The sequence below is a fragment of the Lynx canadensis genome, chromosome D1, assembly GCF_007474595.2.
Source record: "Lynx canadensis isolate LIC74 chromosome D1, mLynCan4.pri.v2, whole genome shotgun sequence".
Classification (NCBI taxonomy): Eukaryota; Metazoa; Chordata; class Mammalia; order Carnivora; family Felidae; genus Lynx; species Lynx canadensis.
Window position 1 is genome coordinate 96842523 of NC_044312.2, and position 14009 is coordinate 96856531.

Sequence of the window (14009 nt, forward strand, 5' to 3'; positions counted from 1 at the left end):
AGAGCATAGTCAGCAAAGGGAAAAGGTACATGGGGTGAAGCCCAAGGAAACCAGGTGCAGGTATCAAAGGTCCTCTCCCATTGGTGTCACACCGTCACACAGGATGGGCAAGTGGTGACAGCCGGCATGAAATGTCACTTACCGGGGACTCGTTAGAGACTCTCCGTGCCCGCAGTTTTCATTGGGAGTGAATCACATGCAGTCTCTGCTTGACACGTGCCCCCGTTTCAGAGTTCCAGAAGGAAAGCAGGTGTTCGGCATAAACCATATTGTTTGTACAGTTCAGGCCCGGTAAGCCACTCCTCTCGGTTCGGGGGAGGGTGGAAACTCTCCCAAAATCAGCGTTCCCATACACCAGCCAAGAGCCAGCCTCGAAGAGCAGTCAGGCCTGCTGTGTTGACTCCATTCTGCGCGGGGTGCTCCTGGCGGCCAGTGGGTGGAGGCCGGGGGTGCCAGTAAACCTCTGTAGTGCACACACTGCAACAAAGACTCTGGGGCCCACATGGCAGCAGCAGTCTGCTGCAGAGAAAGCCTGGCTGAGGCCAAGATGAGCGGCTGGGGCCCGGGTCTGTCCTGTCGGCACGGCTGACTCTGGGCCGCGTTTCCTTAAGACTGCTTGAACGCTACTCTCTTTATTCTCTAATCTCTCTAGTGTGTAACCCAGCTCTCTTAGGACTCTTCCTTCCCTTCAGATTTGACCTAGGGGCAAAAACCTACCAAAAAGAAAAGATTTAGTGAAAACAAAGGAGAACAAGCCGCCTCTAAAGAGTAAAAATTATTTTCAGGCGATTACTTTTCAGAGATTTAAACTGCTGCTGGTGGCTATTTTCTCAGTAACGACACCTCCCTAGTTTTTACGTGTATCAAGATTGAAATTAAGATCTTTAACTAGATCACTAGATGTCAGAGTGTGAAATTCTGCACTCAGTAGCTAGATGGAAGAAAGTAGGTCTTCAAGGAGCAGGGAAAAAGCTAAAGGCTGCCTGGGGCACGACCCTCCCTCTGCTGGCCAGTTGGTGGATTTCTAGAGCTCAGCCCGACCCACACTTGTGTTCCCTCCAGCTTGCAGTTCCCTTGTCTCTGAAAGGAAGAAAAGGAGGAGGAGGAGAGGGAGGAGAAGAAGGAAAAAACAACAAAGGGCAAAAGCAGGCTCCAGACTCATCAGCCTGTCCAGGGACCTGGGAGGGAGGAGGCAGGGAGGTGACCTCATGGCCGTGCTTCAGATTTGTTGCTCTTGGTGAGAGTTGCTTTTCAAGGGGATTCCCACATCTCTTGAGGGCTACATAGAGTAGTGAGAGCTTTGTTTTTATTTTTATTTTAAATCTCTCTCAATATTTTTTCAATGGGAAGCTGAGGATTGTTGCTATTGATAGCTTCTTCTCACAGCTGTGCCGGTCTCAGCTGGAATTCTTGTCATTTTCTTTCTAAAAGGAACTAAATTGGGAGTTTACAACTGTTACTATTGAGGGAGACTTCAAGTTCTCAGCATGATTTTACTTAAACTTAGATTTCAGCGCTGCTGGGAGGAAACATGAAAGTCATAGCTAGTAATTCTAGTCCTTAAAAGAAAAACAAGTCCACCTTAACATTTTGTTTGCTTAGAACTAAAATGGGCACACACCCCATCAACCATCTGTCAGGTCAGGGAGAGCCGGCAAGCAGAGGGAACATTTTTAGACTCTGTGCACATCTGCACATTTATGTTGAAAATGCAGTAATGGTAGAGTAGGGATCCAGTGATCTGGCAACCGAACGTCTAAAATAGAACTTTGTTTCTCAACAGTGAAACCTCAACCAGAGTCCTCTCCTCAGGAGCTTCTTGGAGCACCACACACTAACGTCTGTATTTTTTCCTGTATCCACCTGGGTGGGCAGTCTCTATGTGATCTACGTGCGTTCCTGTCAGTATCTCCAGTTCCACCCAGCACCGCACGAGCCTTCCGGTCTTCTCTTTCTGCGTGTTTGTAACTCCGTTCTCAGACAGTGAGAAATCTGGCTCCCATTATCCTCAATATCTTCACTTATTTGGTCAACCCTCCTCCATGTAACCAAAGTTCTGTGCTGCCACTGCCTCCATCACTGCACGGGGCCCTCTTCGGCCCTACTCAGACACTGACGCCCCCATGTTGGCTCTTGCTGCTGTCTCCTTCCCACCTGCCCCAGCAGATACCCTCCTCAGCCTTCTCGGGTTCCAGCACCCCACACTGGGATGATGGGACTGTTGCTATCATCCTCCCCACAAACATGGCACCCTTTTCAGCCTGACCGGGCTCTAACGCTCTGTCCTGGGATTCCCACACGGCCTGCTAACCTCGCTTGTTCTCCAGCATCCCACTGGGTTGTCATGGCTACCTTCACCCCTGCCCCCCAGTGCAGAATCGGGTACCCTTGCAGGACTCTCATACCCTGCATTGAGCCACCTCCCAGCTCTTCCCTAAGTAGAAGCCTTCACTGGGGTGAAAACCTTTGTGGGGAAAGGCTCCAACACTCCGTGTGGGCCATTTCTGTCCCCACACACGCCATGCGGAAATAGAAACGCCCTTTTCTCTCTAGAACTCCCAACGCTCTGCGCCCTTCTGCACGGACACCCTCCTGGATGCCAGTGTGTCTCTTCTTACTCTAGATGGCATAGAGCCTGCCAGTTTTATGCCAGCAGCTCGACTTAAATAGAAAGTCCCTAGAAACATCCGGCAAGTATCAGTGCCCGATGAGATCCATCATAGAACCAGTGTCTTAGGAACTGGAAAGACCTTTAAAGGCCATTTAGCTCTAACTTGATGCATGGCTGATTTCACTATAACTTGTTAATGAAAATTTTTCTGATTTGAAATAAAAAAAAACCCAGTCCATTTCATTTTCAAATAGCTTTAAGTGTTAAGATGTTTTTAAACCCTGCTTGTCTTGTGGTTTTTGCCTATAAGTCTTTCTCTTGTTTAAATAGACAAGTTTGATTACAGAAATAATTTCAAAGTAGATGGTATTCACTTCACACTGATCTGCAGGTGCTCTTATATGTGATCTTTTCATCACAACGTCATCCCTCTGAAAGTTAATGCTTTTTTTTAAAGTTTATTTATTTTGAGAAAGAGAGGGAGGCGCGAGCAGGGGAGGGGCAGAGAGAGAGAGAGAGAGAGAGAGAGAGAGAGAGAAAGAGAATCCCAAACAAGCTCTGCACTGTCAGTGCAGAGCCTGATGCTGGACTCAAACTCACAACTATGAGATCATGACCTGACCGAAATCAAGTGTCGGATGCTTAACCGACTGAGCCAGTCAGGCGCCCCTGAAAATTAATGCTTTTACAAAAGAAAAATTATTGAGGCTCAGGGCTGAACATAGAATCCAAGAGTCCATTTCAGTGTCTAGAAGGAATACTTTTAACTATAGATATTCAGCATATTGTTCAATAAATTATAACTTAGGGGGAAGTTGCCCGGGATGACAGGAACCGATCTGTGCAGCTGATCCAAACTCACTTCCCCATGGATTGCTCTTCCACATCTTTCTTATCTCCACTTACTTTTCCCCTGGTTTCTGGGTCTGGACAACCATTGAGGGCCACTCTATCAAATAGACCTTTCTGCGGTGGGGAGACCATCTGTATTTGAGCTGTTAGGTACCCACTAGCCACGTATGGCCATTGACAATTTGAAATGTGGCTAGTGTGACTGAGGAACTGAATTTTATGTTTTACTTAAATGGCCTCAGGACGTCTGGGTGGCTCAGTCGGTTAAGCGTCTGACTTCGGCCCAGGACATGATCTCACGGTTCGTGAGTTCCAACACCATATCGGGCTCTGTGTTGACAGCTCAGAGCCTGGAGCCTGCTTCAGATTCTGTCTCCCTCTCTCTCTGCCCCTCCCCTGCCCACGATCTGTCTCTCTCTCTCTCTCTCTCTCTCATAAATAAACATTAAAAAAATTTTTTTTAAATGGCCTCATGTGGCTAATTGCTATTAGACAGTGAGGTTTTGGGAATGCGTGCATCCCTTTCTTTCCTAACTGTGGCATGGGAAGTACCTTTTGCTTTCAGTTTAACTGCTTAAAGAAATGGTTCTGAGGATTTGAAAGCAATCTGGCTGTGGTATGCATTGCTCTGTTCTCTGGAGTTTCTTTAGCTGATCTGGCTGGTGAGGTGAGGGTTCCCCTTCTCCACTCATTGCTCTATGTGTTTGGGACCTGAAGTTCAGCGCTGGGTAAAACATGATTTTCAGTTTCAGGATGGGTTGTTCTTAGTGGGTTAGGTGTTCTCTAGCTAGAACCTCCAAGTAAATCTGAGAAACTAAAAAAACAATAACCCTTCCATTCTCTCAAAGCAAGAAGAGAGAGAGACAGAGAGAGAGAGAGAATGGGGTCATAGAGTATAGGTTTTGGTCCTTTCTTATGTGCATACTCATATCAGCTTGCCTGGTGGCATTGCCTGTGAGATCGACCAACCCCTGGGACTTCCCCTGGTGTAGACCATTGGGGGTAGATTCATGTGACTGCTGCTTCTAGGTTTAATGGGTGCTTCACTTCTTCCTGGAACCTGCTTTATATTATTTATGTCTTTGATGGTGATCACTAGTGGTCCCTCAACCTATGTAGTGTTTATGCTCTGGAACCTCTCCGCTCTGTAGGAGTCTTGCCTTCCAGGAGAGAATTACCATCTGGTCTTCCTCAAATCTCCCCCGTAACTTCTGGCTTATGAACTTTGTATTCATGTTTTTGTCTCTTGTGGAGATCTAAATGGTACTAGACCCATGGAAATCCTTTCTTCACTCCATTTTCTCTTAGATGTCCTTGCTATCCAGATGTTAAGACTGGTTCCATACTTTGGTGAAGATAGTTCTTTCCACTTGCTCTCAACTACCAATTCCGTCTTCCTGTGTCCAGGTGGCTCTGGACGTGGGCCTCTCTTCCCTGCAGCATCTCTGTAGCATGAAGAAGCCATTCAGCACCCGGAGGCAGTCCTTCACCTCTTCCGTTTTTTTGGTTTTTTTTTTTTTTTTTTTTTTACATTTATTTATTTTTGAGAGACAGAGACAGAGCACAAGTGGGGGAGGGGCAGAGAGAGAAGGAGACACAGAATCCGAAGCAGGCTGCAGGCTCTGAGCTGTCAGCACAGAGCCCGATGCGGGGCTAGAACCCACAAACCAGTGAGATCATGACCTGAGCCGAGGTCGGACGCTCAACTGACTGAGCCACCCAGGTGCCCCAGCTCTTCCGGTTTTATAGCCACTACTGCCCATTGTTTGTCTTCCTTCCTGTTTGAAGGATGCAGGCGGCTGTTGGTTCTTTCTCAGATCAGAGACCTCAGATATAGCTAATGATAATATGTTGATGCTTCTTCCAAATAGCCATCCAGTCAGTTTCTCTCTTTTCCCACACACACGCATACACATATTTATGGTATGCTCTCCAAGCTTGGCATATTATAAGCCTTTCCTCAAAACGTGAAGAACTTATCCCAAATAAAACCTTTAATGATTGCATAAGATTTCAGCACATGAATGAGCCGTACCTTACGTTCTGACAGGGTATGATATTGTAAATATTCAGCAATGCTACAGAGTATAATTTCCCAGAAAATCGAGGGGTGTGAAGCCTGGTGAGGACACCCCTCCTGCCGTAGGTTTAACGCCAGAGTTTGTCTCACTTTGACCGGCATGCCAGCGGCAGCGTCGCAGTCACCCTCTTTCCTCTCTCATAGTCCCCGGCGGTACTTCCTCCTGTCCTCTCAGATGGCTGTCCACCCCGAGTACAGAGAAGACCTGGAGGCCCTCCAAGCCAGACATGGGGAGGCGGTGTTAGTCCTGGATAAGTGCACCAACCTCTCAGAGGGCGTCCTCTCCGTCCGTAGGCGCTGCCACAAGCACCAGGTCTTCGATTACCCCCAGGTGCTGCAGGTGAGTGTCCGTCATCGTCTCTTGAGGCTTGGTAGAGGTCACTTCCACAGAGTCACATGCACCCCAGCGCAAGAGGCTGGTTTCCACACGCGGCTGGGAGAACTACCCAAGGGGAGAAGAGGAAGACGTGGTGCTGCTCCTTACCGGACACGCAGGCCTGCGGGCGTGTCCGTGCCTGCCGTGTTGCTCGTGCGCAGCCGCTTGGCCTGTGCGTGTCCCTCCTCCTTTCCGGTGTTCATCATACTTCGGAATCGCAAATCTGATGGATTTGCAAAGAAGCCACACGGACAAAGCGGGCACGTGTATTTTACTCGTACCCTTGTCTTCACAAGCCCGTCCAGGGAAATTTCCTTCTTTCAGGAGGCTGCTTGTATCCCCTGCCACGCTGGCCCACAAGGCCGCAGTCGGCTTTTGCTGGGAGTGGGAGCTTTTCATTTTTTGTTACTGTCTTGTCCGTTGGTGTTTTGCCGCCCTTGGCATGTCCTGCTATTAGTGTGTCCTTTGCTTGGTCACGGGCCTGGCAGTACTTCCTTAGCCATGGGCAGAGTGGTCCTTTGGGGATGTTTTAAGCATAAGCAGGATGCTTGACATTCCAAGGGCCGGGAGCGGGGGAGGGGGCTAGGAAAGGAGAAAGTGAGTTTTTTTCACTGAAATATTTAAAATAGCTCAAGGAGAAATAGCAAGGAGCTGGTGTGACTTTTTTTTTTTTTTTTTTTTTTTAAATCTCCACAGAGAACTGGGCCATGCTGAGATTGTTAAAATACTTTCTCTCAAAAAGTGCTGCATGTCCTGTGGAATGTCTGACTGATAGCAGTGGTGATGCGAGTGGGAGCATTTCTAGTAACCTTTGTCTAGACAGGAAAAATGGTTATCGGCGTGCGTGTCCACATCTGGATGCCGACTCTTCGGGGCAGGCTGAGCTGTCCACCTGCACTCCGGGCGCCATGATGCATTCTCTTCTTCAGCCCTCGCTGCTTTCTCATTTATTCCCAGAGGAGTTTCTTTGTATTTTTTTTCTGGACTTTCCTTTACTCTAGCTGTAAAGGTTAAACAGTGGGTTTTTTTTTTTTTTCTTTTTATCTTTTTTTTTCCCCCCTCCCGAAGGGGCAAGCACTGGGAGAAACTAAGTGTTGGAGATAGGATCATTTCTTACTTTGGTTTACCTGCTGCAACTGCTTGTTCTCCTGCATGTCTTTCATTTTCCAAAATGTTCTCCACTTTGACTAGGCTTGAGGGAGTGAAGGGAGAAGACATTTTTTGATTTTGCTTTCTGTTTGATTTATTGTTCTATGGGAACCTATTTGTCGTAGTATGTTTTCAAAGGCATTGCATTCACGAAATGAACATCTGTGTGCAAAGCACACCGCTAGATGCCACGAGGGGTAGAAAGATGAAAGGAGTGTTTGCGGCTTCCCTCTAGGGGGTCCTCGAGGGAGCCCGGAATGCCCAGACAACGTAATCCCGTGACGAGGTAGGCTGAGGTAGGCACCGTAAGCCACGCTCAGCCACCGTGCCATGGTGTGTTTGCATCACACACTAGGGCTGCAGGGGACCGGGCTGTGCGAGGTCACACTCTTGAGTGCCCAGAGGAAGACTTGGGCTTTGGTTTCGGACTTTTCAGATGCTGCCAGTGGAGGCAGTGACATAGCACGGAAGCATTGCAGCCGGTGCAGCTTTTCAGGTTCCACTGGGGTGAACTGTTACCTTTTGGCATTTTCCACCAGGATGTCTCAGTGTTGCTTGGCCTTAGCCCTTGGGAGAACGTGGTCTGCCGCGATCAGAGCAAGTGGATCGGCGAAACTGGCGTGTAATCCCCTACCTCTGCTTGTGTTCCTGCAGGAGGCCACTTTCTGTGTGGTCCTTCGAGGTGCTCGGCTGGGCCAGGCGGTACTGAGTGACGTTTTACGCGCCGGCTGTGTCCCCGTTGTCATTGCAGACTCTTACGTTTTGCCTTTCTCAGAAGTTCTTGACTGGAAGAGGTGAGTGTTTCCTTCTGGTAAACTTTATACCAGTGGCTCTGTATGTATGGGATTCGGAGAGCCCCTTAGGTAACTGTAATGCATACCTAGGTTTGAAAACTACTCCTTTAGATTATCGTGCTGTATTTTCCATCAGAAGAGTCCATCTGTTGGCCTAGAGCAGGGGTTCGCAAACTGAGGCCTTTGGGTCAGATATGGGAAGCTGCCAGGTCTTGTAAATAAAGTTTTATTGAAACACATCCACACCCATTCATTTGCATATTATCTGCTGGTTGTTTTTGTGCTATGGTGGCAGAGCTGAGTAGTTGCAGCAGAGATTCTCTGGCCCACAAAGCATAAGATATTACTTACCTAGCTTCTTATCTAAGATGTTTAGCAACCCTTGGTCAAGAGCAGTGGCTCTCCATTATAACTGCAGTGCATACTCACCTGAAGGACTTTAAAAGATGCCTGGGCCTCATCCTCAGGAACGCTGTACTTGAAGCTCCGCGGGTGTGATTTGTAGCCATAGTTGTGAACCACAGCTCTTAGAGACCAACGAATTTGCATAATGTTACCAGCTGGAGATGGAGTGTCTGCACGTGGGTAAAAGCTTAGAAACAGTCCCAGTGAACAGATGGACAAGTGTAGGTTCCGCTAGGTTGTAGGTTGTTCCCTAGGACTTTGGAAGTTGAAGATTATTGAAAATCAGCTGCCTTTGTGTTTACCTCTCTGGCTGGACTGCCTCAGATATTGCTTTCTCCTCTCCCGACTGTTTGGATATTTCTATTCGCGTCTGACTACTGTAGATAGGTATTTGAACAATGTTAAGTAGCATTCATTCATGTGTACATTCATTTGTCTTGTACTTATTGGAACGTCTACTGTGAGCAATGCGGTCTCTGCTTCTAAGGAGGCTGGCATCTAGCGGGGAGGACAAACCGAGAATTCTCATAGCATGTGATATGTGCTGTGGCAGAGGCCTGCACAGGGGGCAGTGGAGGCCCAGAACAGAAGGGGAGCCTGAAAGAGGGCTCTGTGTAATTCTGTTTATCTTAGAGAAGTGCTGAGAGCCACAACCAGTTGACCACGCATCCGTGGAAACATTCGTTCAGGGCCCTTTGTCTGCCAGGGGCCGTGTTAGGTATGGGGATGCAAAGATGAGCAAGGTCAGACCTTGCCTCCTGGACGCTCCTAGCCTAGTGGTGGGAGATAGACAAGTAGACCGGCAACGGCCAGCTACCGTGAGGGGATGCAGCCCAGGCTGGGTGGGATGCTGGGAGAAGGGTGAGGTGGCCGCACACGCCATCACTGGCAGTGGAGTTGGTGAGGGCTCCGTGGAGGCAGTGACCCTGAGCTGAGTCTGGAAAGATACTCTCGTGAGAATCCGGACTGGCTTGGGTAGTTGTAATTACGGTTAAGTGGAGGCAGGGCTCTGAATTTGGAGCCAGAAGGCCTGGGTTCAGATAACCATCGCTGGCTAACTTTGTGATCTTGTCAAATCATTTTTTTTTGAGCCTCAGTTTTCCCATCTGTATAGTGGAAATCATGGACTGACTTAGCAGATACTTACTAAGTGCCAGCTCCGTGTGCCAGACGTGGTACCACGTGCTCAGGGTGTGTGTTCGAAAGCAGGTGTGGTTTCCATCCTAACGGACTAGTTTTGTTGGGGAAGGGGTTTCGGGTTTTGATAAGTTCATCTGTACAGATATAACAGCAAACCCTGCTAAATGCCACGACGGGTGGGTCATCGCGGAGCCGTCCCTCTCTCACCCAGGCGTCTAGCCTGCCAGCGAGTCCTGCCGGCTCTGTCCGAGCCACTTTTGCTGGCTCTTCTACTGCATTTTGCGATGGTCTCCAGCTGTTCTCCTGCTCTCTGCCGTTTCTTCTGACACCTTAGGCAGAATGACCCCGTTGGAGCTTAGATCATGCCAGCTCTCCTAAACCCTTCCTTCTAATGGCTTTCTCTCTCAGTAGAAGCCGAGTCCTTACAATGGCCTGCAAGGCCCCGTGGCTTTGCTGAGCTTCCCCCCCCCCCCCCAACATTTGTCTCCTGGTCTCCTCCATGTTCTTTACTGTACTCTAGTCACCCTCGCCTCCTTTCTGGTGCCAGAGCATTCGCAGCGTGCTGCTTCCTCAGGGCCTCTGGCTCGTTAGCCCTTCTTCCTGGAATGCTCTCCCACAGGTGTTCTTGTGGTGCTCAGCCCTGGCCTTCTCTGTCTTACGTGGTCACCGTCGTGATCCCAGGACCTGGCACGTAACGGGGACTCCATAAATACATGCAGACTAAGCGAATGGATTTGAGTAGGTAGCTGAAGGCCAAAAGTCCTCATTGGTTCAGAGTGGGCAAGTATGAGAAGGGAGAGCATACCAGGCAGGAGGAAGTTCACAGCCACAGACCCCGTGGCGGGTAGAGCATGGTTTGTTGAAATGACCAAAAGGGCGCCAGTGTGGCTGGAGCACACGGGTGGGGGCGGGGCGGAGGGAAGTGAGGAAACGAAGCAGGCAGCAAGCGGGAACTGTGCTGAGGAAGAGGGGAGGAGGAGGAGGAGGAGGGGGAGGAGGAGGGGGAGGAGGAAGCACGCACCGGAGGGAATGCGGGTGAAGGAGGGTGCGGGTGTTCGTGTCTCTGCTCGGAGGGGCTCAGCAGGACATGCACGTGGAAGTGCTTTGTGTGAAGGCCTGTGTGTATGTAAACTGTTTTGCCGTTGTCTCCAGAGCATCTGTGGTTGTGCCAGAAGAAAAGATGTCAGAAGCGTACAGTATTTTGCAGAGCATCCCCCAAAGACAGATTGAAGAAATGCAGCGGCAGGTAAGAGGCCAGGCAGCCCTGCTGGGGACGTGACGTGGGTGGCACGAAAGGGCGGCTTGCACGGTTGGGGTACACGTCCCAGCTGACACGTGAGCGGGGCTTGTGGCCTCCACCGTGTCGGCTGACCGCACTGAAGCGAGGAGAGCAGACTCCGGTGAGTTCCACCAAATGAGGGTTGAAATAGTAACTGTCAGAGATGTGAAAACTCTCCCGAGGTAAGCCTGCCATGTTTTCAGGGTCTTGCATAGCAGTGTGTTCAGCCCGCAAAGCTGAACCTTTGGGTGGTTGTGTTCACAGCAGGTGCCACTTACAGTGACTAAGGTGACCCTGGAAGCAAGGATGCTTCAAGGTGATGCTTCTGAGCAGCTGTTGACCAGGAGAATGTTGTCGTGTCAGCTGGCCTACAGTTCCAGCTTCCTGGTCCCAGAGGCTTCCTCACCGAGAGGCCCTCCCTGCCTCCTGGAGTGGGTGCCGTGCCCCTGCCTCACTTTCCAGTTTCTCTTCCACCTTCTGATAGTCCTTCCCCTGGGCTGCTCTCGACAGTCTGAAGCACGCCACTGGGGGCCTCAGGTGGCCCTGCTTCCCTTTCTTTTCTCTTTCCAGAAAGGAATTTAGTTGGGCTGAAATGTCAAGCGAGTTAAAAAAAGAAAGAAAAAAGACTATCCCAAGTTGTTACTGTGCTTATTGTTTCTGTTTCTTTTCTTTTTAATGGATTTTTAAGGTTTTTATTTTTGTCAAAATTATCTTTGTAGGAGATGCGTGGGAGAGAGGTTTGGAGGTACTCAGCATTAAGTATGCACCCGTTCCATGTACCCTCTGCTTTTGGTTTGACACCCCCACCCTGGGCAGAGAGCCTGCACGTGACCTTGTCCAGGGAATGGGTGTCAGGCCTCTGTCTGGGTGACGGCAGGGTGGTCACCTGCCAGTGGGGGGGGCGGGGTCTGGGCTTCTGACCACTTCGTAAGTACAGGTTCAGTCTGTCCTTCTGCTTTCGGCTCATCTTTGCCCCCACTTGGGGTTCCGCAGTGGCTTACCTCAGGTTTTTCTCAGCTGATTTTTCTCAGCAGCTCCCTTGGGTTTGCAGAGTCAGCTACCCTGTCTCGTTCTGCCCCTCAGCTTCCGCATTTTATTGCTGTCATCTCGTCTCTCATTTTCTTTATCTTGGAGTGATTATGCCTTTGCTTTTAAAAATTTGTCTTAATTGTCGTTTTTGGGTTTTAGGAGGCAGTGAAAATTAGTGGATGTGTTGAGTCTCCCCTCTTCATTAAACCAAGGGATGGCGGCATCATGCAGTAATTAGTCTGTAGGCGCTGACCTTGGACTGCCTGCGCTGCATGCGCACGGCTCTGCCCTTGGCCAGGGATTTGCCGTCTGTGGACCTCAGTAACCTCATCTGTAAAACACGCTGGCATTCTGCTTTGAAAACAAATCACAACTTGATTTTAGCCTCCCCGTAGTAGTTTCACAGCCCGCTCATGTCCATTTTAAGTTTCTGGGCCTCTCAGTTGTTATTTAACTACTGACCTCATCTGAGTTTAGTCAGTTAGAAAATCCATCTAGGGATCTCTAGATTCTTCATCTAAATCTCTGGTTGCTATAACTTGTGTAGAAGAAAATATTCCTTTTCACAGAAGAGTCCTCTTGTCTGAGCTCCTTGTGTTTCTTTTGTGGCATCTTGATTTATTAACACAACTGAGTATCTGCCAAATCAGATACCATCTTAAGATTCCAGTCGGAGAAGGCCGAGTAAGCACCCTGCACCGTCATGTTGGGAAAGAGAATCATTTGGTTTTAGGAGCAGAGCTCCTACGGCCAGCTTCTAGAACACTGTTGTTCCGCAGAGCCTGGCTGGGGAACCGCACGTCTGAGACCAGCGCGGTGGGTTATTTCTGAGTCCAGGCTCAGACTCCTAGAACCATGGAGATGGAATGAATAGAGGTCATTTAAAATAGGGTACTTTGGGGGCGCCTGGGTGGCGCAGTCGGTTAAGCGTCCGACTTCAGCCAGGTCACGATCTCGCGGTCCGTGAGTTCGAGCCCCGCGTCAGGCTCTGGGCTGATGGCTCAGAGCCTGGAGCCTGCTTCAGATTCTGTGTCTCCCTCTCTCTCTGCCCCTCCCCCGTTCATGCTCTGTCTCTCTCTGTCCCAAAAATAAATAAACGTTGAAAAAAAAAAATTAAAAAAAAAAATAATAAAATAGGGTACTTTGAGGTTATTTGGGTTCAGAGAGATATACTTGGCGTCAGAAAACTTGGGTATGAGCCCTGGCTCTGTCCCTATGAATTGTATGACAGTGGTAAGTCACCAGAGCTCCCTGGGCTTTCATTTTCTCCTTTACGAGATGATGGGATGGCTGGATTCTCTCTCATGTCCCATTCATCTGTTTAAAAACTCTGTGAACCTCTCGTCCTTAGCAAGAATGGCACTGTCCTTGACAGCATTCATGACCACGTGGCTATCTCTTCTCTGCTGTTCACCTCTAGGCCTGAGGACCAGTCACCTCCTGGGGTGGTGAGTGCCCCACCTTGTGTAATTGGACAGAAAGGCAGTCTTGGCACTTTCCTGCCTCCCTTTCCAAGTCTTCCTTCTGCTTTCTGATGCCCTTCTTCTCTGCTGCTTTCAGACTTTCTAAAGCACTCTGCTGCCGTTCCCCTGTGTAGTCCTGCTCCCCTTTCCCTAAGTATCTTGTGTTCTAAAAGTGACCTCTTTTCTTCTCCCAGTCCCAGCTTCTAGATGGACTGATATCAACTAGAAGTGAGATTATCTGGTTAAGTAATTCCCGGATAGATAGAAAGGAGGACCAGGTTCAACTACTAGAGGCCAATAGCACACCCTTTTCCCAAGTCGTGACAACCAAAAATGTCTCTAGACATTGCTAAATGTCCCATGTGGGGCAACATTGCTTTGATTGGGAACCACTGTTCTTTTGGTGGTGATGATCTCATCCCAGATTAGAGAGAGTTCCTTTGCTCTGTAGGACGCTTTGCAGAATATGTTTGTCATTTTGCCCTCTGTTTACTGTCCATCGATTTAACCTGACCTTGGCAGAAGTAGTGAAAAAATAGCACATACTTGGTTCTGGAAAGTTTTTATACCTAGTGAGTTCTCTTTAGGGGGTTCAGATTCAGATCTTTCTGTAAGATAAGTTGCATAAACTTTTAGGGGAAAACCTGTTGCCTCAGCCGTTGATTCCTTAGAGCCTCTGGTTGATAGGTCAGAATGAGCTGAGGCTGAGCAAGTCTGATTTCTTGCTCAGCAGTTGAAAACAAGCTCGAGGAGCTGCATGGACAGTTGCAGCCAGCAGAGGTCTCCATCCACTTCTAAGTGACTCCTTTTCCTCGGGACCATTGAAATGTT

The 14009-nt window shown here is 49.0% G+C and overlaps 1 protein-coding gene across 1 annotated transcript in view; it reads left to right on the forward strand.

The window, feature by feature from the left end:
- The window catches only part of EXT2 (exostosin glycosyltransferase 2), a 147287-nt gene that overhangs the window by 21927 nt on the left and 111351 nt on the right, over positions 1 to 14009 (forward strand). The window contains exons 5-7 of the mRNA XM_030330822.1: positions 5688 to 5883; positions 7723 to 7862; positions 10560 to 10653. Coding sequence (XP_030186682.1) covers positions 5688 to 5883; positions 7723 to 7862; positions 10560 to 10653 — 430 coding nt within the window. The remainder of the gene's footprint in view (positions 1 to 5687; positions 5884 to 7722; positions 7863 to 10559; positions 10654 to 14009) is intronic.